General features: G+C 42.6%; 1 protein-coding gene across 3 annotated transcripts in view; it reads right to left on the bottom strand.

The window, feature by feature from the left end:
- LOC117527573 (primary amine oxidase, liver isozyme-like) overlaps nt 1–27,775 on the bottom strand; it is a 73,201-nt gene that overhangs the window by 37,376 nt on the left and 8,050 nt on the right. The window contains exons 1-3 of one of the 3 annotated variants that reach the window (XM_034189977.1): nt 24,832–26,457; nt 10,865–10,983; nt 9,560–9,726 (exon numbers count right to left, since the gene is read on the bottom strand). In XM_034189977.1, coding sequence (XP_034045868.1) covers nt 9,560–9,726; nt 10,865–10,983; nt 24,832–26,404 — 1,859 coding nt within the window. In that variant the 5' untranslated portion in view covers nt 26,405–26,457. Of the gene's footprint in view, nt 1–9,559; nt 9,727–10,864; nt 10,984–24,831; nt 26,458–27,775 lie in introns of those variants that run through there. The other 2 variants (XM_034189974.1, XM_034189975.1) reach the window with 2 other exon arrangements.

Here is a 27,775-nt window from a genome sequence, read left to right as displayed (position 1 = left end):
TGAGTTGTTCCGTATCTGCAGGGTAAGAAGCTGATGTATAGATTTAAGCCAGGAAGTGTTTGCTGATTGCGTGCACCTTTGAGTTGTGTCTCTCTGTGTGGAGTTGGACTCACCTCATGTTTTCTTTCTTCACAGACTTGGTTTGTCGCGGCCACCTGGGGGGGTGTCGGCGGGGTCCCTGGGTCCGAACTGCTGTGGCTCCGGACCGTTTGCGCTGTTGAGAGCGCGCCGTGTTTCCACCTCACCAGACCACGGACTTTTTGGTTGTTTAGCACTGCACACTGTTATGTTTATTAAATTCTGTTATCCTTTGAACCGTGCTCTACTTATTTTATGCTGGGTCCTTTCAAACGCTGGGTCGGTGCTCCGACCGCGTCCAAAACATAACACGTCCCTGCTTATTTCAGCAAGACAATGCCAAGCCACATTCTGCACGTGTCAACAGCATGGCTTCATAGTAAAAGAGTGTGGGTACTAGACTGGCCTGCCTGCAGTCCAGACCTGTCACCCATTGAAAATGCGTGGCACATTATGAAGCACAAAATATGACAACGGAGACACCGGACTGTTGAAGAACTGAAGTCGTACATCAAGCAAGAATGGGAAAGAATTCCACCTACAAAGCTTCAACAATTAGTGTCCTCAGTTCCCAAACGCTTATTGAGTGTTGTTACAAGGAAAGGTGATGTAACACAGTAGTAAACATACCACTGTCCCAGCTTTTTTGAAACGTGTTGCAGACATCCATTTCAAAATGAGCAAATATTTGCACAAAAACAATAAAGTTTATCAGTTTGAACATTAAATATCTTGTCTTTGTGGTGTATTCAATTGAATATAGGTTGAAGAGAATTTGCAAATCATTGTATTCTGTTTTTATTTACATTTTACACAATGTCCCAACTTCACTGGAATTGGGGTTGCACACGAATGAGATTAATTTCTCTAAGATAGACTCCATATTCCGGTGAAGTGTTTTCAGATTTCTTTCAACTTGATCCAGAAAATATTGAGTAATCTTACTTTCACCCTGGCTGGTGTGGCTGTTTCATTTTATTTATATTATTTGATATTTTTTGCAGAGAAGCGTGCCATAAAAGCAGTGCTGCAGGTGGGTAAAGAGCAGCATTTAATGTTTATATCTGTAATATGATACTAGCGTGCAAAGCTCTTCAGCCCTGACTGTTTCCCATCTTTAACTTCATAATGAAATTAATTAAGGATCAGACTAGTATCTCGCATTATGGCAGACATGGTGTGTTTGACAAACTGATGGTATTATTTTGTATCTGGACTGGGACAAACAAATTCATTCAAGTCTATTATATAAATTGTCTGATCCTCTTCTGTATTTGTTTTGATAAATATTGGCTGTACAAATGTGGGACTGAGTTTGAATAAATGTAACAGCATAGTAATAGTACAGAAAATGCAGATTTATGATGAAACGCTATTGAAAACATTGATCATGCCCTCACTGATTTGTATTTACGTCTGGTTATTAAATGCTAACCAAGAAGGTGGTGCTCTGGCAACAGCCAATGAATGAGCGGATCAGCTTGGTCCTCCATCTAGATTCAATAGAAATCGATGGTCATGACTGATCCACAGGTCGGACAAAGACACAAAATATTTGTTTGAGTAATCCTTGTAAAACGGGCAGCACAGTGGCTTAGTGGTTAGGACTGTTGCCTCACAGCAAGAACGTCATGGGATTGATTCCCACCTGTAGTCTTTCTGTGTGGAGTTTGCATGTTCTCCCCATGTTTGTGTGGGTTCTCTCTGGGTGCGCCAGCTTCCTCCCAGATCCAAAGACATGCAGGTTAGGTGGATTGTAAACTTTAAATTGACCATAGGTGTGTGTGTTGGTGTGAATGTATTTGTTTGTCTATATGTCGCGTCCTGTCCAGGGTCCTCACATCCTATGACTGCTGGGATATCTCCATTTTATCTCCATTTGCGGCTCTACCATTGTGACACCTGGGTGTGACTCAGAGGCACTGTGAGTGTTTTCTACTTGCTAGCACTGAGTAAAGTGGCTGGTGGATGGAGTATGTTTTTCACGCCCTGTTTTACCACGTGCTACAGAGTGAAGTGGCTGATGAACCGAGTGTACTTTCCGCTCCCTGTTTTACCACATTTTGCCAAAGTGTTTGACTGCGTTGCATCCTGAGTGTGCTTCACTTACTGCTACGCACACACACTAATGTCGACCACATTGGTGCATTCATGCAGTAGCTGTTTGGCCCCTCTGAGCCCAGAGGACGGCCATAATTTATGTCCATCATGTCTTGGTCCTGGACACTTGAAACAAGCACTCACAGAAGATGATTCAACTGTGTTTCCATACCACTGGCAGAGAGATTGGCTACACTGTCTAGGTTTGAAGCTGAGATGCCCTCTGCAACACTGGCCTCCAAATCACGTAAGCGCCCACATGCTGAGGCCCTTACTGCTACAGCAAAAAAGAGCAGCCATGGTGTGAACTTCACTGATGAGGTCAATACGCTATCTTGTGTATTTGCCCAGATGAAGTCATTGCTCCTTTCTCTGCAGTCTTCTGCAGCTTCTGCTATTCCTCTCACAGAGCAATTAGCACATTCCTGTGAATATACAGAGGAGGAGCTGCCCCCCCCCCCCCAAACCAGCCATCAGGATAGGGATGCTATGTCTATTGCAGTATCTGAGTCATTATTTAGTGTGGACCAGACAGTTCAGTTTAAGGGCCAAGAACATGGGGAACATTCACCTCTTCCTTCCTTAACAGACTCCCTTAGACATGGACATGGACTCTCCTCAGGCATCTGAGTCTGGCCTGTCCATTGTTAAGTAGGCCATTCAGTTGACCCTGTCATGGCTTGGCATCAATGCTCCTCCTACAGCTACTGCTCCTTTTAGTGCCTTTTTTAGGGTCACTCAGAAACCAGTTTTGAGTGTCCCACCCACGTTACCATATACTGAAGAGCTGCAGAGCTGCTGGTCTGATCCAAAATCCTTCACTCGTTTGCCACGGGATTGGAGGGCACTGTGCGCAATGACAGATGCAATGCAGTATGGCTTAGACCACATGCCATCAGTTGATAGTGTTGTTAGTAGCCTGGTTATAGCACCCACTGATGCTGCTTGGCCAGAAGCCTGTTGTCCATGGCCTCAGTGTAAGGTCACTGATGAGCTCTTTACCAAGAGCAATGACACAGCGGCTCAAATTGGTCATCCGGGGAACTCCCTGTCTCACCTTGCCCTGGCATGTTCACGGTCTTTCCATGATCCTGGTGCTGACAGTGACACACAAAGCCTGAGTGATGCTTTGCTTCGGGCTTTTCATATATATATGAAAAGCCCATATACATATCTCGAGAGCTTGGCAGGTTGATGTCCACACTGACCATAGCCCAACGGCAAGTGTGGCTGGCCCAATCCCCCTTGTCTGAGACACGTAGGGAGTAACAACACACCGTGCCTGTTGTCTCAGGACAGGTTTTCGGCCCTGTGCCCCAACAGCCTGTTACCTTGGCTGTCTTTGCCCCACAGTCTGGGGCAGCCACTAATCTGTTTACCTCACAATCTAGTGCAGGGACTAATTCTAGTCTGTTGTGTCCTGTTTGTGCACTTACACGTTATGTTGAATTGATCGCTGAGTTCCGCAGAGCTGATGCTGTTTGTCTGCTATGGTGGCACAGAAAGGGCTGTGCCTTGTCCAAGCAAAGATTGTCGGAGTGGATTGTTGACACTATATTGCAAGCTTACAGGAACAGCGATCGTCAACGTCCTCCAGTGCGGTGTTGGGAAAGTGTAGTGACACGGACCCACAACAGGGGGCGCAAATGAACGGTCAATAGATGAGCCAAAAGGTAACAATTTAATGTTGTGAATTGTGCACTACGAACATACAGACAATCTCAGAATATCATGACAGTCAATCTACAAAGGTGACGTGTGGGCAGGCTCAAGGATAGAAGACGTCTGTCCTGAGAAGAGCCGGAACCACACGATTTCCGCCAGCCACAGAACCTGGTGAATACTGGAGCCGCCAAGTCCCGAATTCCCAGGTGATCATCGTCCCCGACTGTCGGATCTGGTACTGCTGGCGAAGAACAAAGACAGTCAAGTGTGGGTGTGTGTACACCCAGTAACAACAGCGGTGGGAATGCCACCTCCACCTCTCACTCAATATGTTGCAGCGATCCCTCAGAGGAAAAAGAGTGCCGTCTTGCACAGCCTCCACAAAAAGGACCGGTACTCCTGCAAACACTCACAATAAACAGATTTACAAAAGGCTGAGGATATTACCTCCAATGAAGTATGATATCTCGGCGATGAGGTGGAGATGACGTCTGGGTTTTATGGAGTGAGATGATGAAGAATGAGTGACAGCTGTCAGGAAGTAATGAGTAACAGCTGTCACTCCCGGCTGAGTCCGTGGCGGCAGCGCCCTCTCGTGCCTGAAGCCCGCACTTCAGGCAGGGCGCCCTCTGGTGGTGGGCCAGCAGTACATCTTCTGGTGGCCCACACAACAGGACCCCCCCCTCAACGGGCGCCTCCTGGCGCCCGACCAGGTTTGTCGGGGTGTCGGCGGTAGAAGTCGGCCAGGAGGGCCGGATCCAGGATGAAGCTCCTCTTCACCCAGGAGCGTTCTTCGGGTCCATACCCTTCCCAGTCCACCAGATATTGGAACCCCCGGCCCATTCGACGGACGTCCAGGAGCCGGCGCACAGTCCAAGCCGGCTCCCCGTCAATGATCCGGGCAGGAGGCAGCGCCGGACCGGGAGCACAGAGGGGTGAGGTGTGGTGAGGCTTGATCCTGGAAACATGGAAGACTGGGTGGATCCGCAGTGAAGCTGGGAGCTGGAGCTTCACTGCAGCAGGGCTGAGGACTTTGAGGATACAAAAGGGGCCGATGAACCTGTCCATCAATTTAGGAGACTGTACTTGCAGGGGGATGTCCTTCGTTGACAACCACACCTCCTGCCCGGGCTGGTATGCAGGGGCCGGGGACCGCCGGCAGTCTGCATGGGTCTTGGCCCTCATCCGGGCTTTCAACAAGGCAGAACGGGCGGTGCGCCACACCCGACGGCACCTCCGAAAATGGGCCCAGACCGAGGGCACACCGACCTCTCCCTCCACCACGGGAAATAATGGGGGCTGGTACCCCAAACACACCTCAAATGGGGAGAGGCCGGTGGCAGAAGACACCTGGCTGTTATGCGCATACTCGATCCAGGCCAGATGGTTACTCCAGGCCGTCGGGTGCGCGGATGTTACGCAACGGAGGGTCTGTTCCAGTTCCTGGTTGGCCCGCTCTGCCTGTCCGTTCGTCTGTGGATGGTACCCGGACGAGAGGCTCACGGTGGCCCCCAGTTCCCTGCAGAAGCTCCTCCAGACGTGTGAGGAGAACTGGGGACCACGATCTGAGACGATGTCGGTGGGTATCCCATGCAGACGGACGACGTGGTGGACCAGGAGGTCTGCTGTCTCCTGGGCTGTTGGGAGCTTCAGGAGGGCCACGAAGTGGGCCGCCTTGGAGAATCGGTCCACTATCGTGAAGATGGTGGTGTTGCCCTGGGACGGCGGGAGGCCCGTGACGAAATCCAGGCCAATGTGGGACCAGGGGCGATGAGGCACCGGTAACGGCTGAAGAAGTCCTTGGGACCTTTTATGGTCTGCCTTGCCCCTGGCACAGGTGGTGCAGGCCTGGATATACTCCCGGACGTCGGCCTCCATAGATGCCCACCAGAAGCGCTGCCGGACAACTGTCACGGTCCTTCGCACCCCTGGATGACAGGAGAGCTTGGAACCGTGACAGAAGTCCAAGACTGCAGCTCTGGCCTCTGGTGGGACGTATAAACGGTTCTTCGGACCTGTACCTGGGTCCGGGCTCCGTGCCAGGGCCTCCCGGACGATCTTCTCCACGTCCCAGGTGAGGGTGGCCACGATAGTGGACTCCGGCAGGATGGGCTCCGCTGGATCCGACAGTGCAGTTTTGACCTCCTCTTCGTGTACCCGGGACAAGGCATCCGACCTCTGGTTCTTGGTCCCGGCGCGATAGGTGATCCGGAAGTCAAAACGCCCGAAGAACAGTGACCAGCGGGCTTGCCTGGGGTTCAGCCGCTTGGCGGTCCTGATATACTCCAGGTTCCGATGGTCAGTGAAAACCGTGAAAGGCACAGACGCTCCCTCCAACAGGTGTCTCCACTCCTCAAGAGCCTCTTTCACCGCAAGGAGTTCTCGATTGCCGACGTCATAGTTCCATTCAGCCGGGGTCAACCTGCATGAAAAGTAGGCACACGGGTGAAGAACCTTATTGGTCTCTCCGCTCTGGGACAGCACGGCTCCTATCCCTGAGTCAGAGGCGTCCACTTCAACCACGAACTGGCGGCTAGGGTCGGGCTGCACCAAAACTGGCGCAGTAGAGAACCGTCTTTTCAACTCCTTGAACGCGGCTTTGCACCGATCCGACCAGGTGAAGGGGACTTTTGGAGAGGTCAGGGCTGTCAGGGGGCTAACTACCTGACTGTAGCCCTTAATGAACCTCCTATAGAAATTAGCGAAACCAAGGAACTGTTGCAGCTTCCTACAGCTTGTTGGTTGGTGCCAATCTCTCACTGCCGCAACCTTGGCCGGATCAGGGGCGACGGAGTTAGAGGAGATGATAAACCCCAGGAAGGACAAAGACGTGCGGTGAAACTCGCACTTCTCGCCCTTCACAAACAGTCGGTTCTCTAATAACCGCTGCAGGACCTGACGTACATGCTGGACATGGGTCTCAGGATCCGGAGAAAAGATGAGAATATCGTCCAGATTTACAAAGACGAATCGGTGCAGGAAGTCCCGCAAGACTTCGTTAACCAAGGCTTGGAACGTCGCGGGGGCGTTGGTGAGGCCGAACGGCATGACCAGGTACTCAAAGTGACCTAACGGGGTGTTAAATGCCGTCTTCCATTCGTCTCCCTTCCGGATCCGAACCAGGTGATACGCATTTCTAAGATCCAGCTTAGTAAAGATTTTGGCTCCATGCAGGGGGGTGAACATGGAATCCAACAATGGCAACGGGTATCGAATGCGAACCGTAATCTCATTCAGCCCCCTGTAATCAATGCATGGACGGAGTCCGCCATCTTTCTTGCCCACAAAAAAGAAACCTGCCCCCATCGGGGAGGTGGAGTTCCGGATCAGCCCGGCAGCTAATGAGTCCCGGATGTAGGTCTCCATTGATTCGCGCTCAGGTCGTGAGAGGTTGTACAGCCTGCTGGATGGGAACTCAGCGCCTGGAACCAAATCAATGGCACAATCGTACGGACGGTGTGGGGGAAGGGTGAGTGCCAGATCCTTGCTGAAGACATCACCAAGATCATGGTACTCAACCGGCACTGCCGTCAGATTGGGAGGGACTTTGACCTCCTCCTTAGCCTGTAAACCGGGAGGAACCGAGGATCCTAAACACACCCGATGGCAGGTTTCGCTCCACTGAACCACCACCCCAGACGGCCAATCAATCCGGGGATTGTGCTTCAACATCCATGGGAAGCCCAAAATCACGCGGGAGGTAGAAGGAGTTACAAAAAACTCAATCTCCTCCCGATGGTTTCCAGACACCACCAGAGTTACTGGTTGTGTCTTGTGTGTGATTAAAGGGAGGAGGGTGCCATCTAGTGCCCGAACCTGCAATGGCGAAGGAAGCGCCACCAGAGGGAGCCCTACCTTCCTTGCGCATCTGCTGTCTAGCAGATTCCCTTCTGACCCCGTGTCCACCAGTGCTGGGGCTTGAAGGGTTAAATCCCCGCTCAGGATTGTGACTGGGAGTCGTGTGGCAATCTGTGTGTGTCTCACTTGAATGTTTTGACCCCCCCTTAGCCCAGTCTCTAAGGGCGAGTGTTGTCGTTTTGGCCGTTTGGGGCAGTTTTTCTGTATGTGCTCTTTTGAGCTGCAGAGAAAACACTCCCCGCAGATCAGCCTCCTCATTTTGGTCCTGTGCATTTCCCTAAAAACGTCAGCAGGGGGAGCTGTTGCCCCACAGAGCCCTGCGGCTGTGGAGCGTGGGGAGGGCGGCCCCTTTTCAAACCCGGAAGGGAGAGGGGCGGCGCGTATCCGGTCACGTCCTTCGCCTCGCTCCCAAGGGCGTTCCTCCAACCGATTGTCTAACCGTATAACGAGATCGATAAGCCCATCTAAATCCCGCGGTTCCTCCTTAGCTACCAGCTGCTCCTTCAGGACTAACGACAGTCCGTTTATGAAGGCGGCGCGGAGCGCAACGTTATTCCAGCCGGACCTCGCAGCCGCGATGCGGAAGTTGACTGCATAAGTGGCTGCGCTCTTGCGTCCCTGTCTCATTGACAGCAGCACAGTTGAAGCGGTCTCTCCTCTGTTAGGGTGATCAAACACTGTTCTGAACTCCCCCACAAACCCAGTGTATGCTGATAACAACCGTGAATGCTGTTCCCAGAGCGCCGTAACCCAGAGCGCCCGCTACAGGTACATACATCCGTATCTTCACAGAAGATACGGACAATGTACGGATGAGTTTTCAAGCCTTGCCGGACCTTTAGCCGCATATGGTAAGGGTATGGACATATTTGCACATTCTGATTGGCAAGGTTGGGTAGGATTACTTTGAAATGTAATCCCAAAGTAATCAAATTGCAAGTAATCCAAATGTATGTACATACAGTGAGGAAAATAAGTATTTGAACACCCTGCGATTTTGCAAGTTCTCCCACTTAGAAATCATGGAGGCGTCTGAAATTTTCATCTTAGGTGCACGTCCACTGTGAGAGACATAATCTAAAAAAAAAAAAAAAAAAAATCCGGAAATCACAATGTATGATTTTTAATAATTTATTTGTATGTTACTGCTGCAAATAAGTATTTGAACACCTACCAACCAGCAAGAATTTTGGCTCACACAGACCTGTTAATTTTTCTTTAAGAAGCCCTCTTTGCACTCTTTACCTGTATTAATTGCACCTGTTTGAACTTGTTACCTGTATAAAAGACACCTGTTCACACACTCAATCAATCACACTCCAACCTGTCCACCATAGCCAAGACCAAAGAGCTGTCTAAGGACACCAGGGCCAAAACTGTAGACCTGCACAAGGCTGGGATGGACTACAGGACAACAGGCAAGCAGCTTGGTAGAAGACAGCAACTGTTATGATTATTTATTAGAAAGTAGAAGAAACACAAGTTGACTGTCAATCTCCCTCGGTCTGGGATTCCATGCAAGATCTCACTTTATGGGGTAAGGATGATTCTGAGAAAGCTCAGAACTACACAGGAGGACCTGGTCAATGACCTGAAGAGAGCTGGGACCACAGTCACAAAGATTACATTAGTAATGATGCTTGGTCAGTAAGACACCCTCCGTATCTTTAGAACGGTCTCTGTAGATACCCATAGCCACGGCCTTCTGCAATAGGATCAAAATGGGAGCTCGAGTGTTGCCGGTTGGTTCTACACTGCCAGATGTCTCGACACCCCCTAATTCTTACACCCCCCCCCCCTTTTGCTCAACTGCATGGGAAGAAAAAAACAATACATGAAGAGAGTGACCGAGTCTCACCGTGCCCAGGACATGGACCTCTCCTCAGGCTCGCTCTCTGGGAGGGGGTCCCCGGCAAAGCTGTACACCTGCAGCCTGTAGGAGCGCTGGTGACCCCAGCGGTTGGTTTGGTTACTGGCGATGTGGAGGTAACGAGGCGTCTTGGCGTTGTGACGCAGAGCCGCCTCCTGAGGATTAGTTGGAGTCAAACTTCAGTATGAGACAATCCAACATAATCAATTACACACAATTCTAAATTTGTTAAAGCTATTACTTTTTATATACTTTTTATAACTTTTTTTTCTTGCATGGACTTGAAGAACTTTAGGGTAATTCTGGGGTGCTAAATCTGAATCTGGACTCAAATTTCCTCTATCACATCATGTTTTTTTTTAAATGTGCATGTTACATATTGATGGATTATGCAAAAGTTGCTCTTTCGCGCACGAGTTTGACGCCACTAATCCTGCACAAAAGCAGCTTCAAAAGCATCATTTTAAACCAGGTTCATAAAATGTGAACAACAGCCGTAATATCGCTTATGAGACGGCAGCTTTTGCCTCAGTGCTTAATACGAGAAATATGTTTTCATATCTCAAAAACGTGATTGGCAAAAACTAACACCAAATGCGCATTCAGCACCCCCAAATTATCCAACATCCACTGAAAAACTCCATGCAAAAAAAAAAAAAAAAAAAATCGTGTTGACCAGTGTAATGAATAGATTATTTTTATAAGTCAATGTGTCATCAGTAGAGATTCTGAAATGTATCATTTACAAAAGATTCTTAGCGTTTCATGAGAATGTGTGAATTTAAATAACAAATACAACAAAATGAGATGAAACTGAACATTTGTTTTGTTGAAAGCAAAGATGAGTGAAAGACATTGTTTTGTTTTACATTTATAACATATAACTGGTGTAGATGGAGTCTGGCAAAGACCAAAGCCAAACTGAAAGTGCATTGAAATTGGCTGGAGTTTGCAAAGCAGCAATAGTTGGGCACCTTTTTGGAGGCTGTAGCTCCTTTTGAAATCATGTTATTGACAACGAAATACTGCCATTTGTAGATATCCAGTTGAAGGTCAAAGGTCAAATGTACAACTTCAAATGTATTTTTGAGCCAAAGTTTCCCATTGTGCTAATATGTTATTTGTGAGATATCAGGGATGAACAAAGAAATGTGATTTACACAAAACCTGGTTGATAAATAAGAAAATGGCTCAGTAATGCGAAATAATCAGGAAGAATAATCAGTTTAGTAAAACGTGCATGCGCACGCACGCACGCACACACACACACACACACACACACACACAAATGACCTGTTCTGTTTTCAGCTGTTTCTCCACCAGCTGAGGCACCATGGCGTAGCGCTCAGGTTTCCATGGCAATGAGACATTGACGAACTCCATGTCTTTGGTCTGGAACACATTCTTCACTCCTAGATCACACAAAATATATTAATTTTATAACACAGTCTTATTATCTGTTATTTTTTTCCTTCCCACTTTGTCATCATACCCATGTAAGCTCAGAGTCGTGCCGTTTAATAAAAATCTGATTTTATTGGTAAATCAGTCAACACTGATTTACCAATAACATAAAATGCTGAACAAAAATTAATTCAAATTAAATCATACTTTTGCGATAATCCTGTCATATAAAACTCAGTTACTACATAGTTAAACTGTACTCTGCAAAAAGGATATGACCAGTAAGTCATAGTAGCTTTCTTCTTTAATTTAATCTAATAAATGATAAAATTTCAACTGAATTTCATGCGTTATCATCATGAAGACTCAGGCCAATGAGTCATTTCAGTTAAATGGAAATTTCAATGTATCAGTTGTACAGTATTTAACAGTTTTTAAGAGTTTTTGTGTTGAGTTCTTGTTTTGTGTAAAAAGTAACTTATTTTGAAATTTAGTTTAGCAACTGAACTTAAGTTTTAATTAGAACCGCCCTGATATATATATTTTTCAATGTTTTCTTTTCTTTTTTTAACAGTCATGAAGTGTTCTTTATGACGGAGTTTTAGGGCCACATTGAATTTCTTTTTTTTTTTTTGACTTCGAGAATATTACAAGAATAAAGTTGTAATATTACGAGAAAAAGTCTGAATATTACAAGAATAAAGTCGTAATTTTACGAGAAAAAAGTTGTAACATTACAAGAAAAAAGTCGAAATATTATATTATGACTTTATTCTCGTAATATTATGTCTTTATTCTCGGAAAATTACAAATTTTTTCTCGTAATATTATGACTTTTTCTCGTAAAAATTACAACTTTATTCTTGTAATATTAATAAAGTCTAAAAAAAATTCTATGTGGCCTTAAAACGCTGTCGTAGTTCTTTCATTTATGGAAATTTATGGAAGTGTAATTTGTAAAAAAATTTAAAGTACACTTATGTGCACTGTAAACTGCACTTCAACAAAGTGCAATACTTTTGTTGAACTGGCTGGAATGACCTTGCCATTTGCCAGAATACAAATGCATTGGAATCCTTGCGAGAGTCTCACAGTCACATAATAATAATAATAATAATAATAATAATAATCCATATAAAACACATGTTACACAAGGACAATACATTTAAGTCAAAATAAGTAATACACAATAAGAAAACCCACATTATGAATAATATATCTAAATATATAAATCAAAAATTCTGTTCATTTAAATTGGGCAGTGCACTCTCGTTTGAGGGCGGGTGCTAAAGGGTTAAAATATGGTGCATATGATGCAATAATCCTCCATCTGGGGAAAGTCCTCTCAGATTTTTGGGCAAATTACAATGTGAAAATGCAAAGAAAAAAATGACAATGCGGTGGAAAGTGGACATGTGTTTTGCGGTTTCTTTATGACCCGGAGCTCAAAAGTGTCGAGGCGGTTGCACAGGCGAGAAAACGCAGCTACTCTGGTTAGCTTTGTAGGCTAACACTTACCGACTTCTCCCATTTGGCTCGTCTTCCCTTCTTCACTGGAAACTGAAAAACTCAATTTTTTGCGAGTGCTTCGGTGACTGCAGCTGAAAACAAAACAGTACACCATTTATCTGTGTGAAGTTATGATGTTTTAGTATTGTGTAACGGGAGGCTGTCCCCAGAAGTGGTCAAATCCCACAATATCACACAGCGGTTCAAACGAGACTGCGCTGCCCTATTGGAGTGTGTGTGTGTGTGTGTGTGTGTGTGTGTGTGTGTGTGTGTGTGTGTGTGTGTGTGTGTGTGTGTGTGTGTGTGTGTGTGTTTCGGGGAGAGGGGGGTTGTCCTGTCGGTGATCCTCCTGTGTGGAGTTCTGGGCTGAGAAACATGTAAACCACTCCAGCCTGTATATCTTCAGCCAGCTGTGTAACAGCTGTTTGGGAAAAAACAAAACAAAACTGTTGTGAACCTCTTTCTGTTGATACTGATACTCTCTGGTCTTCGGTACCTTAGTTGATATTTAGAATTCCTCCATTTGACCAGAGTATGTCCAGGGTGATGTAGGTCTTTAAGAATGGCCTGTAGTTTGTTTCGGCAGTGCTGTGTAGATGTAGGGATGCTGTGTGCCAATAACCCTCTGTGCTGTTTTAATAATCTGCTGGAGGTCCTTCCTCTCATTCAGTGTGGTATTCTGGACCACATGGTGATGACTCTGCTGAGGACACTCTCCACCAGGCCTCTGTAAGCCTGTGCAAGAGACTGATGGCTCAAGCCAACTTTCCTTTATGCCCTAATAAAGCAGAGCTGTTGCTGAGCCTTCTTAAAAGTGGCCGAGGTGTTTGGTGACCAGCTCAGGTTACTGGAGATTTACAAGCCCAGGAACCTGACGTCGTCAATAAGTTCCACCTCATTGCCCTTAATCCATAGAGGTTTTTCTCCCTTAAATCAAGGACAGGTTTGGTTTTATCGATGTTAAGGATATGAGGAACCATCTGCTTTTAAAACATCTGTGATGTCATAAAGCACTTAAAATGGCAGTGTGCAAAGTGATATACAAAAAGTATATTGTTATTGTATTGCTTTTTAATTATAGCTTAGAATGCAATGCCATAATTTAAATATATATATCCCTCGCACAACTGTGGTTTTCTTTCCCTTGTCAACCATCACTATGTCTGGTTGCCCACCAACCATTTGTACTGCCAGGCACACATGGTGTGGATTATACCAGGTCCTGGTGCTGTCCAGCTCTTCATCCCTGAGATTCATTGTCAGATGTCTGCCTTTGTGACGTTGATTGATTCTTGTTCTAGGAGGTGGCTGTGGTATGCTCTTAGGTAGACCAGCCACTTGGTGTTGGTGTTGTGTGATGTCTGTTTCTCCCAGATGTTCTTCTAGTATTGCTCAGTTTCTGTTCTTGTATTACTGTTTTCTGGTTTCAGCTGGGAGTACACCCTGGATGGGTCATTGGAGAACAGGCCATTTATTTTATTGGCCTCTGCTTCCTCTGGTGTATCTCTTCAGCCGAGTAGCCAGAGCTGTGAGCTTGTGTTTGGTAGTTTCCAGGGCCTCACCTATGGACATCTTGTACTTCTTACCCATCCAGGACCTGTGTCTCATGATCCTCTTCTGTACCTCTGTTAGTTGGCTAGCATCCTTCCGTTTTTTTCTGGATTGGGCCTCCACTCGTCTTCTCCATGGAGGGTTCTGCCTTTGAGGGGTATTCTTGATCTTATACCCAAGTACATCAAGGATTACTATGGCAGTGGCATATTGGCTCAATGCTTTCTGTAATGCTGGTAGTTGGAATGGTGAGTAGAGCTATGTTAATGTCTGCAAGCATCTCTCCTGACAGGGAAGTCAGACCTCCAACTTTCATCTTTTTGTTGATGATTCCATCTCGGACCTCAGTCTTTGAGATAGACAGTAGTCTTATGGAGTCGTGAGGTCAGTGGAAAGGAAAACAAAGATCCAAGTCTTTGGAGCCCGGGTGCTTCTGGTTTTATTATATGACAGTGAGACTGGGATGGTAAGCATTGGCCTACGGTGCAGCCGGAAAGTATTCACAGCACTTCACTTTTTCCACATTTTGCTATGTTACAATCTTATTCCAAAATGGAGAAAATTATTTTTTTTCCCTCAAAATTTTACTCACAACATCCCATAATAACAACATGAAAAAAACTTTTTTTTTCAATTTCTGTAAATTTATTAAAAATAAAAAACTAAGAAATCACATGTACAGTGCCTTGCTAAAGTATTTGGCCCCTTGGTATTTCACACATTTTAATTTATTTATGCCCTTTCTAATATAAAAAGTAAATCTGGGTTCTTAATATAAAAATTTCTAAAATGATCTTCTTTAAACTCAAACTCAAAGCAAATCTCTACAACTTTACATGGCTGGGCCACTCAAGGACATTCACAGAGTTGTCCTGAAGCCACTCCTTTGATATCTTGGTTGTGTGCTTAGTGTGATTGTCCTGCTGAAAGATGAACCGTCGCCCCAGTCTGAGGTCAAGAGCACACAGATGATGGAGGCCACTGTACTCATTGGGACCTTCAAAGCAGCAGAAATGTTTCTGTACCCTTCCCCAAATTTGTGCCTCGACAACATAAAATGTGGAAAAAGTGAAGCGCTGTGAATACTTTCTGAACGCACTGTAGAGGACTTTGGTACCCGGTCTTTGAAGAGGATCCTTGGGAGCTACTGGAAAGACTTTGTATTAAAGAAGGATTGACTTCAGAAAACTCAGATGAGGTGTACAGCAATGACATTACTGCTATGTAATCATGATGCCAGTGGCTCACAAAAGACCAAGGACACGCCCACATTTCACCTGGCTGTGGCAGACAGATGTCTACCTTCGACAGGTGGGAATGAACTTGTGGTCTGTCTGGGGGGGTTCCACCTAAGACTCGGGGACGTTTTGTAGTCTGATGGGTGGCACCAGCACATGCCCTGACATGACATTGTGATTCCATCTTTTTTTTTTCAAAAACATGTGGACAAATAAATGCCATTGATTTAAGTTGTTTAAAATATATTTGGCATCAAATATGTGATTTGTTAATTTGTTGTGAAGTAAGAAAACAGTGTGATTCCATCATATTTACTGAAGGGGTTGTATTCCCAAACCCATAGAACCTGCCCCCGGGTGAGGTCAGTGAACATTGAGGCCACTGTCAGTAAGTCCCTTCAGCAGCTCCCTTGTTTTCACTCGGGGTCGCCACAGCAGATCCAAGGTGGATCAGCATTCTGATTTGGCACAAGTTTTACACTGGATGCCCTTCCTGACACAACTCCACATTGTATGGGGAAATGTGGCAGGGGTGGAGTTTGAACCGGGAACCTTTTGCATTGAAACAAAGTGTTTGGGCCACAGTGAGAATGATAGAGAAGACGACACACTTCATGTTAGGGATCATCTTCTCTGTGTGCATTGCAAACAAAGAGAAAAGGGGTCGCGACCGAAAAATCAGCTCTGGGAATGCTCAAACAGTTTCTGGGAAGAGACAGTGAAATATTCACTCCCTTCCTGTTCCCTGTCAGTGATCTCTTGTCCTCCTTTCTTCCCTTGAATGTTGAAACAGCTGGTACTTCACAAATTTTCTAAGTGTGTGAAATAGTTCACTTATGTACATGACATTAAGTCCAGATTATGGAATACAAAGTGAGAATTATTAATTCATTCATTTTCTGCCACTTGTCCAGGTCCAGGTTATGGTGGCAGTCAACCAAGCAGCTTATTTCACACTTCCTTATCCTCAGACAAGTCCTCTAACTGTTCCTGGGGGATCCATATTGTCTGAAGTTACCGCAACAGGATTTGGGAATTGGGGCCTCTTCCTGGAGACAGGCCTGGGGGGTTCACAAAGTGGCCAATTCTTGTTTCGTGGACTAAACTCAATTAGTCAACTCATTTTTTGACGTTAATTGTTGCACAAAGCGCTTAATCGGCTAAAGTTTTACGTTACTTGACTAAAGTTTTTAGCCTGTTACAGAGGAGGGTAATCTTATTTTAGTCGACAAAACTTAAGTATTTTACCTCAAAAAGGCAGTTATCATGTACCACCACTTGTTGGAGGAGGAAGCAAGAAGAGAGTCCCAGGTGTTCCGTAACTTCTCCTCCGCTAAGGCGCACTCTGCTATGTTTGTAGCAGATGGACCAACTCAGAAATAAACAAAATTGTCACGCATCGGAGGCGTTGCTTGGCAACAGCACTCGCAAGGCCGCTTTGACTGTAAAAATTGTCGACTAACGTAAAACGACTAATCTACAAGTTTAGCCGTCAATGTGAAATGGAGATTAGACGGATAACGTTGGGCGACTAGCCGTAGTCGACTAAGTAAGTTTAGTAGACTAAAAGATTAGACTGCTTTATCAAACCAAGTTACCAGGTCTGCAACCAAGGCTCAGCACCCCCCCCACCCCCCCACCCCAAAAAATCAACATGGTGTCACCTCCATGAAGCCCCCTCCCTCCCTGCAAAGACAGTGTAAAGGGTCTGATGTGCTTTTCACGTGGACTAACACGCTAACATAATTATGAGCTAATAAATTATAATTATGCTTTGTCACAGTTATGAAATAATAAGTTATTAATATAGCATTATTAGTCATAATACTAAGTCAAAGTCATTAGATAATAAGTCATAGTTATATACTAATTCATAATACAATATACTTCCATAAATACAGGATCCTAATTTAGAATACTGAGATACTGGCTAATAATTGTGAGATGTTAAGACACTTCCTTTTTTATATATATATGATTTATTTGCCGATTTTAAACAAAAAAACATAAATATTTTACCCCTCAAACTGAAATGTGTAAAATACTGCATGACCGACAACACTGAAAATTCTGAGGTGCTGACAAAAACCCTTCCAGTGGTCAAAGTAGTAATGTTCTGCCCACACATTGTGCATAAGGTGCTGAGATGTGAAAAAACAACAAAAGGAAAAAAAAAGGGGGGAGGGGCAAGGGTGTTGGAGTTCAGCCAGGAAGTGCAGGTTAAGGTTAATTAGGTCATCCTGGGATTTCAGCCAGCGGCATCAAAATTTCAGCCGATGGAAGCTGAGCTCAGCCGGCATGATCCAATATGCTCCAGGAACCCTTAGCAAAAAGAAGTTTATTCAAGTATACTATGAGTATACTTATTTTTACTAAAATTGAGGAAGTATACTTGAAGGTGACTTCTTATAAACTACATTTTATACACTTAAGAATAGTATAGTGAAGTATACTTGGCTTATACTGAAAAGTATAAACAAAAGTCTAAGTACATCAATACTAAGACTTACACTTATACTTTAATACTAAAACTTATACTTTAGTATACTTTTTACGTCTTTCTGCCACAAAGTACTAACACTTATTATGCACTTGGAGTATAAGTCAAGTCAAAGAAGGACTTTAGTTCTCAGTTGAAGATGCCATTTTTACATTTTTACAAATAAGAACTTGATCTTGGAGAGACCATTATGTTTACATGTTACATGCACTTTTTCCTTTAATTTTCTCCACAAAGGAAGGACTTGATTTCATAGGTCTTTGTTTTTGAAATGTTTAAAAATATATCAAACTTGTTTTCAACATTCTGTCTTGTGATTTTTTAAATGCATCACACTTGTGTACATACAGTGGGCCTCATGTATCAACGTTGCGTACGGCGATATTTGAGCGTATATGGGGTGTACACCAAAACGGCTGCGCTACTTGGCATTTATCAATGTGGTCGTTGGCGTACGCTACGCTGAAAATATACTCCAGGTCGAGAGGTGGTGTAAATTATACACCAAAATGAACCAGCGCTGGAATCCACATAAAAATGAAGATGATCAACATGATAAACAGTGCCATTATACAAATCAATGCATATGTTACATAAATAACACTTTCTTGATTATACTGCATAATAATCAATACAAATCCCGCTGTTGCAGGATTGTTATGGAGCACGATCCGTGGCCACAGCACTGACTGCAAAGAAAGCGCTGCTCGCCTTTTTCTCCAGACTTCGAGCCTGGAGCCAGAGCAGCGCTGAGCTTAACTTCATATGGTGTGATCGTTTTAGACAATGAAATTGATAATAACAACTGTAGTTTCATCATTCCCTTAATTCGCCCGTGCTGCAATCAGGTTTTGTCGTCTCCATTCGGTTGTCACAATAAAATAAATACAGAAATACAGAAATCTGACAGATTAGGCATGTCTTATTAATTGAGCGAGCAAATATCCATATGTCAAGAATTATTGACATGTGAAAAGAGAATACAGTGGTCCCTCGCTATAACGCCGTTCACCTGTCGTGGTCTCAGAGTCTCGCGGAGTATTTAGTCCAATTTTGCATGCCTTTTTTTTTTAGTGTTCTGTGTTCTGCGTATCTGTTTATAAGAATCTTGTTGCCCAGAAGAGAAAAGAGTGCCAACAACTACTCATAACTGTGTTTGTCACACGGAAACAAACACCTGCTGCAGTGAGATGTGAGTGGAAAAGGTGCGGCGTCAGGACGCAGAGGGCCGATCTGTGAAATACTGGTGAGTCACTATTAATAATTTCTTATGTGTCCGACCTCGTTCGTTGATCGTTAAATTTAATTCGTTAGTTCTAAATGCCATCATAATTATTTATAGGAAAATGTTCTATTTTTATTTCTCAAACAAATGTTTGGGCCTGACAACAGTTTGGTCTTATTTTCCTACTAAGGTTTGAACTTTGAGAGTGTTTACACACGAGAGAAAAGTGAGAAAATGTTCATGCCTGATTGAGAAAGTGTATAAACTGTGTAGTGAGGGGTTTTACAGCTTTGAAACGTCTATAATAATTGTAAAAAATAACGCTGACTACGTCGCGGTTTCACGTATTACAGGCTATTTTTTAGAACGTAACTCCAGCGATTAATGAGGGACCACTGTAACACTTTATTGATTATATACTACAAAACAATTGATACGACAGCCGCTTTATTGATTATATACTATAAAACAATTGATACGACAGCCGCTTTATTGATTATATACTATAAAACAATTGATACGACAGCCGCTTTATTGATTATATACTATAAAACAATTGATACGACAGCCGCTTTATTGATTATATACTATAAAACAATTGATACGACAGCCGCTTTATTGATTATATGCTATAAAACAATTGATACGACAGCCGCTTTATTGATTATATGCTATAAAACAATTGATACGACAGCCGCTTTATTGATTATATACTATAAAACAATTGATACGACAGCCGCTTTATTGATTATATACTATAAAACAATTGATACGACAGCCGCTTTATTGATTATATACTATAAAACAATTGATACGACAGCCGCTTTATTGATTATATACTATAAAACAATTGATACGACAGCCGCTTTATTGATTATATACTATAAAACAATTGATACGACAGCCGCTTTATTGATTATATACTATAAAACAATTGATACGACAGCCGCTTTATTGATTATATACTATAAAACAATTGATACGACAGCCGCTTTATTGATTATATACTATAAAACAATTGATACGACAGCCGCTTTATTGATTATATACTATAAAACAATTGATACGACAGCCGCTTTATTGATTATATGCTATAAAACAATTGATACGACAGCCGCTTTATTGATTATATGCTATAAAACAATTGATACGACAGCCGCTTTATTGATTATATGCTATAAAACAATTGATACGACAGCCGCTTTATTGATTATATGCTATAAAACAATTGATACGACAGCCGCTTTATTGATTATATACTATAAAACAATTGATACGACAGCCGCTTTATTGATTATATACTATAAAACAATTGATACGACAGCCGCTTTATTGATTATATACTATAAAACAATTGATACGACAGCCGCTTTATTGATTATATACTATAAAACAATTGATACGACAGCCGCTTTATTGATTATATGCTATAAAACAATTGATACGACAGCCGCTTTATTGATTATATACTATAAAACAATTGATACGACAGCCGCTTTATTGATTATATGCTATAAAACAATTGATACGACAGCTGCTTTTGACGCTCTATTGGCACGCGTCGTGATTGGTGGAGTTCTTTTTCATTGCCGTCTTTCCGGCTTCTATGTCGTAAAATGAGGGTGTGTCTGAAGCAGAGTCTGAATATTTATGGGCGTGTTTATTATAATTACGATCGTTTCCACCCGCCGCATTTATCAAGATCACGTCAGGTGTACGCCAGAAATGGGCAGGTGCGCACTGCTTGATACATGTCACGGCGACTTTGGTGTATTTCAAGTTTACGCCGTAAATTTACGCCACAAGTGCGCAACATTGATACATGAGGCCCAGTATGAGTAAACTTTACGAATACTTTAAGGAGTATATTTTCAGTATATAAATAGTAAGCTACAAGTAATATGCCAAGCAAAATTAAAGTATAAAAGGTAAAACAGTGAAATAACCAGTGTGTATAACAGTATACTTTAAGTATACGATAATAAACTAAAAATAGGGACTCAAAGTATACAACTACTACAATGGCAGTATATTGATAAGTGCACTTGTGGTATACTTTAAGCATAGGAGAGGGATATATCAAGTACACTGATAAGTGTACATGTGGTATACTGTAAGCATACAAGAGGTATATACCAAGTACATTGATAGTATATAGATGAGTGTACTTGTTGTATACTTTAAAGTGTACTTTAGCAAACTTAAAATGAACTTTAAAATATACTTTTATAAACTTGAAATGTTCCAATTTAGTCTGAAAAAGTATTAAATTTGTGTACGTTCTATACTAACAGTACACTGTCTGTAGTATACTTGCTATACTTATACTGAAGCATACTTAATAAAATGAACTTTAAGTATACTACTTTTTGCTAAGGGAAGGGTTGCCATATTTTAAAAACTTTCTGTTAGAGCCAAGGAGGGAATGTTTTATTTTGTCCAACTTCATATACAGCAGTGCATCTTTTATCCAGTGGGTGTGAGATGGCGGGTGAGGACTCTTCCAGTGCATCACAAAAAAACAAAACAACAACAACCACAACAAAACGCCTTGCAAATAATGCGAGAAACAACATGATCAGAAATAATGGGATGGAATTGACCGACAATTATAAAAAAAATACAGACAGTATGACACTCTATGTTAAATCTGTGTGGAGTAGACAGTTCTCAAAAACTGAGTGACTGTGCAAGAAGGAGAAGAGTGAAGAAAGCCACCAAGATACCCAGACAACCCAGAAGAAGTTATAGTCTGATGTGGTTGTGATTGGAGAAATTGTGCACAGTGCAAATTTTGCATTTTGTTTCACCAGTTATACGGCTTCATGATGAAGTGGTATAGAGGAAGATTTTCTAAAAAAGAAGACCTGAAAGTGTAGCTTGAAATTTGCAGAAGGTACTTCTGAGATGCAAGCCTAGATTTGATCTGTTTTGGTGAAAGAATATCCTTCTCCACTCTACTTAAAGGGGATAATATGATATTAAGAGCAGGGGTATGTAAACCTTTGGTTAGGGTCATTTGGGTAGTTTCTGTTGTCATTATGATTTAAAAAGAGTAAACACAGTTGTTTGACAATAAATAGCTTCACGCAACCACTAACCATGAGCGAAAAAATGTTTTTTGTGTTATCATTCATATTCTCTGAAAAATGACGAAAAAAAACAAAAAAACCCACATCATACCAGGGTATGTAAACGTTTGAGGACAACTGTAGCTCTTCTGGTTTACTGTATATCTTTCTGACTGTACTTAGTCTGTGCAGTTAAGGAATTTCCAATACCGGCAATCCCCTGTCAGTAGTGGTGTTGTCCAGGGCTCTGTACAGGGGCCCTTCGTTTTTATCATCTACCTATCCTCTTGGCAATATTTTCAGACAATATGGTATTAGTTTCCATTGCTACAGATTAGCTTACCCCATTTGACCATTCCTCACTCAGTATTACTTTATGTCATCCATGTTATATATATTTTAAATTCTCTTTAAATAATGTGAATTGTATTTATCTGGACTGATTATTGAAGTCTTGTGTGTTCATTTCAATGTTTGCATTTATGTGATGCAAGGTGACTTTTAAAGTTTTGAAAGGTACCTATAAATAAAATGCATTTTTCTTATTATTGTAAAAAGGGAATACTACTTAATAATTTGTTCGCAAATTCAATGTCATCAAAACGTGGGGCATTAACATTTACCAAGAAAACCCTCTGCTGTAGTAATGTCCCAGGAATAATGAGGTACCTCCCATTTTCATCAGCAATTACATTGTGGCTTAGAATTGTGTTTTCTTAATTAAAATGCCAACTCCTCTTGATTGAGAGTTAAAGATGGAATGAAAGACTTGACTCAGCCATGGACAACAAAGCCTATGTTGCTCTTTGTTCCGCAGGTGTCTCCTGTAAAAATACTATATCAGGGTTTGAGCATTTTAAGTAGTAAAAAAAAAAAACCCCTGAGATTTTGTAATCTGATTACTGATAACGCTGACATCCCAACTAATGAATTTAACCGATAAGCCTGCCCCAGCAATGCTGGAATTTATATGACAATCTACCATTCACCAATAATCAACAACAAAAATGCACATAACCCAAGAGAGTCAGCGGTAATCCCACACCAACAAATACTCCCCCAAACACCAACACACACACCAACACCCAGAGTACTTGATGTTAAATAATGAGTTATTATTACTTAACATCATCTAATTGTGACTTAGTATCTGAACATTACGACTTATTATGTGATTACTAAACATCTAATGATGACTTGGTATCTCAACTTTATGACTTACTATCTTATTCCTGAACATCAAATTACATTTAGAGATACTAATGACTTAGTATCTCTAAGTTATGACATGCTATCTCTTTACAGAACATCTTATAAAAATTACTTTGAAACTCTACAACTTAGTTTTTATCAACAGCTCATAGTTTATAGCCACAAGAAAGTTTTCAGAATTGTAAGAAATCATGACTCTAATAGGGAAAAGTATCATTATATATATCCAATATTTACCTCCACCAACTTTGTTGGTTATCGCCCCTGTTTGACTGTTTGTCTGTTTATCTGACTGTTTGTTTGTTTTTGAACAGCCTGGAGCCCACAATTTTTCATATATTGTTATGAAATTTCTACTGATGATTCATATCCTGGCAGGCAAGAGCTGATTCAATTTTCAAGGTCATAGGTCAAAGGGGAAAGTCAGGAAAAATCCCTATCTTTAACACTGAATGAATTTAAAAAAAAAAATCATAACTGTCAAAAAAAGACTGAATTTCTTTCATATTTGAAATCACTATTGAAGATGGTTTCCTTTGTCGATTGACAAAGTTTGATCCGGATCTGGTCCAGATTACAGATTTTGTGACAGTTTAAAATTAACATTGAAACCCCATTTAATGGATATTTTACAATATATCTGAAACAAACATGCCCCAATCACTCCCATTTTTCATCTTATTTGAAAGTGAGGGGCGGACAGGCACCCACTATTGCCTGATAAAGTTAGATCCGGATCTGATCTGGATTGTGGAGTTGATGGACATTTTAACTTATTTTTTATACTTTAATTTTTATTCAATTGTAATTACATTATTAATAACAACATCACAAAATTAAACATCATCGCCAAGAAAAAAACAAACAAATATACCTCTCCTCCTTTAAGCGTAGTGGGGAAAATACTAATGTGGATATAGCCAAAGTGCCCCACCCAAAGCAGCAAGCCAGTTTGGACAGAACCCTCCATACCCCACAAACGGAGTCCCTCTCCCACCAAGAAACAAACAAACAAAAAACATTCGGTATAACAGCCGGAGCTACTCCCCCTCATACAGTTAAGTAGAAGGGGGGTAAAAAATAAATAAGTTATCCTACCTCGTGGTGTGCCTCATTAATCTAAAATTTGATAAGTGATTTTAGTACGTGCCATTTGAAATTCTATTTTCTAGGTTATTTGAATTTCATACTGAAAAGCACATTTGGTGTACATTTTGCATTAGATCTCAATCAAAGGTGCTTCAATCACTGATGCTCTCAATGAATAGACTAAGTCTGATCTGTATCTGATCCATACTGAGGATTTAGTGGATATTTGATTCTTAACATTGAAAAGACCTTTTGATCTATAATTTGCATTATATTTTATCTGATGAAAAGTCACTTCTAACAGGGCTTTGACATTGAAAACTTTTTCCAAGGTAAAAAGTTGTGGAACTAGAAACTAGTTTTGGCAGAGGTTTATACTCTAGTTTTCAGCTGAGAAGGATCCATACTTATCTGATTTTTTTGGAGGACAAGTCAGGACTCCATTTTAAACCTGCACTTACCCATCACATCCAGGTCCACTTTGAAGTTGATGAAGTGGGTGTGGATGTTTCCCAAAACATTCTGGGCCACCTGGTGGCCATATCTCATACTGCCATCCACCATGTAGGAGGAGGCAATATATCCTGTTGCGTGCACCTTGGCCTCCACTGATCCACTCTGGTAGAAGATGAAATCCCACATGTAGTCATAGTTTCCAATGGAGGTTATAGTCCTGAGCACCAGCGCACTGTTCACCATTCCTCCATAACTGTGGTGAAAAAAGTCAGCAAAGTGTCTCCGGAGGGGTTGACCCATGTTGTGCTCAAAGATGCAGATTGAATTTCTAAATCTGATGGGGCCTGGAACATCAATGTAGCGGTATGTATCCAGATAGGTGGCAGTGTAGGGACAATCCACTCCACGGACCAGTTCATGTGCGAAACGCCCGATTCCAATGCTGGAGTCTAAAAACTTGGTCATCATCATTTGAGGTGTCACTGAGCCATACATGGACATGGCTTCCTGCACACTCAGCTCGTAGACTATCCTCTCACCCCTGAAGCACACGTCAAACACCCTCATGCCCGTGGCAGTGCTCAGACTAAAGGCGAAGCTCCAATCCAGGTAAAGGACGTGGTTGTTCTTGATGCTGAAGCGCTTACCTTCAGTGTACACCTGCTGTGGGCTGAGCTGCAAAGGCGTGTTCTTGGGTTTCAGAGAACCATAATCAGGTGTCTCCTTGAAAATGATTTTCTTGATGGACCCTGTATCATATTTCTGCTTAAGTTCTTCCACGGTGTCAAAGTACTGTCCGTTATAAAACAGCTGCGCCACCTTCCACTCTGATGCGTTCACACTTTCATGGTGGATCTGCACTTCAAACCCCACTGGCTGGATGTACACACCACTCCTGTCTCTGAAGAAAGATATCCAGGTGATTTTGTCTCCGGATCTCAGCCCGCGAGGCATTTGTTCAAAAGGATTCAGTTGCTTGTCTTTACCAACATTAAAGCTTTCTTTCAAAAGCTTTTCCAGCTTTGAAAAGATCTCCCGATCAAAAAATTTGAAAAGCAAAACATATTCTCCAGTGGTAACTGTGCGAGCATTGATGGGCAGCTTAGTCTTGTACTTCTCCAAGGTGATGTCTTTGTGGTATTTCGGGTTTGGGAGTGGACCCACCACATACTCCTTGATGTATCCCAGAGCTCCGTAGAAGACCACAACTGTTGCCTCACGTCTTGGTTTTTCTCTTCTTCCATCCAAGTACTCAAGCGCGTCCGCTTTCTTGGGCAGAGCGAGTTCTATTAAGAACAAGAAATTCTGTGACGGCTTCGTGAACTGGTTGGTTGATATGTCCAAATCTTTTTGTTTTAGCATGTAGTCCTGGACCTGCAGGTACTCCTCCCTCGTGAGGTCAGCAAACACCAGGCTGCGATCATTGTGTTTGGTGTGCAGGGGGTGGAGGCGCTGAGAGGAGCATTTGGGCACTCTGCTGGAGTGGATGATGATCAGGATGATGTTGAGAATAACAGAGAAGAGGATGAAGAGAATGAGCGCCCACTTTAGCAAAGAGTTCATCTTCTGAGCGACCATTAACAAGCAGCTGAGAGAAGGAGAGGGTTCATGGTGCAGCAGAGGTTTTTTAACATAGGGAGCAGCCAAATGACTGTGGAAGGAGTGGCACTTTACTTAATCCCTCCCTGTTCCAACCCCTTTGAGTTCACTGGCCAATTGACTTTCATCCAACTTCTACATGTACAAAACATTCCACTGCTTCACATATGGATGAGATTAAAAACCATAACTATGAGATGGAGGCAAGTCTGGGAGCATGTGCTGCTGCTGCATGTCATCGCATCAACAACATCACGTAACTGCCTTGGATGCTGGATGGCAACTACTCAGGCAGATAACCGGTCCAATCCCACAGCTCTCAAGTAACCATTTACAACCCCAATTCCAGTGAAGTTGGGACATTGTGCAAAATGTAAATAAAACAGAATACAATGATTTGCAAATCCTCTTCAACCTATATTCAATTGATTACACCACAAAGACAAGATATTTAATGTTCAAACAGATAGACGTTTTTGTTTTTGTGCAAATATTTGCTCATTTTGCCTGCATCACATTTCAAAAAAGTTGGGACGGGGCAACAAAAGACTGGGAAAGTTGATGAATACTCAAATAACACCTGTTTGGAACATTCCACAGGTGAACAGGTTAATTTGGAAACAGTGCTTCGATCTGGTGCTTTGTTGATTCAGTGTTTTATTTCGCTTAATCTTAATTTTTCCCCACTAAAACCCCAAAGAGCATATGTCTGTGAGTAATATTTACCTTTTTATGTTAATCTGACCTGTTATGGTCTTCTGAAACAGTTGATAGATGTATTTTATAAGTTAAAAACGGGACGTTAGCATGTCTATGGAGTTTTCAATGTTAAAGTTAGCATTAAGCTGTTGCAGCTGTCAGCACATTTGTTTTCTGTAAAATAATTCATGGCTCAGCGTTTGTTGTCGTAAAATGTAAAAGTAAAAGTCAAATGTATTACAAATTGTAATATTTTATTCATTTATTTTTATTTATATATCAATAATAATAATAGGCCAGCACGATGACTTAGTGGTTAGCACTGTTGCCTCACAGCGAGAAGGTCGTGGGTTCAATTCCCGTGGCCTTTCTGTATGGAGTTTGCATGTTCTCCCCGTGTTTGCGTGGGTTTCCTCTGGGTGCTTCGGTTTCCTCCCACATCCAAAGACATGCGGGTTAGGTGGATTGGAATCTTGAAATTGTCCGTAGGTGTGTGTGGGTGTGTCTGTGTTTGTTTGTCTATTTGTGGCCCTGCGACAGACTGGCGTCCTGTCCTGGGTGTACCCCACCTCGCGCTCTATGACTGCTGGGATAGGCTCCAGCCTCCCGCGACCCTTAATTGGACAAAGCGGTAGAAGATGAATGAATGAA

The sequence above is a fragment of the Thalassophryne amazonica genome, chromosome 16 (assembly GCF_902500255.1).
Source record: "Thalassophryne amazonica chromosome 16, fThaAma1.1, whole genome shotgun sequence".
Taxonomy (NCBI): domain Eukaryota; kingdom Metazoa; phylum Chordata; class Actinopteri; order Batrachoidiformes; family Batrachoididae; genus Thalassophryne; species Thalassophryne amazonica.
Note: the sequence above shows the minus strand (reverse complement) of the source record. Positions and strands in the feature narration are given on the sequence as shown.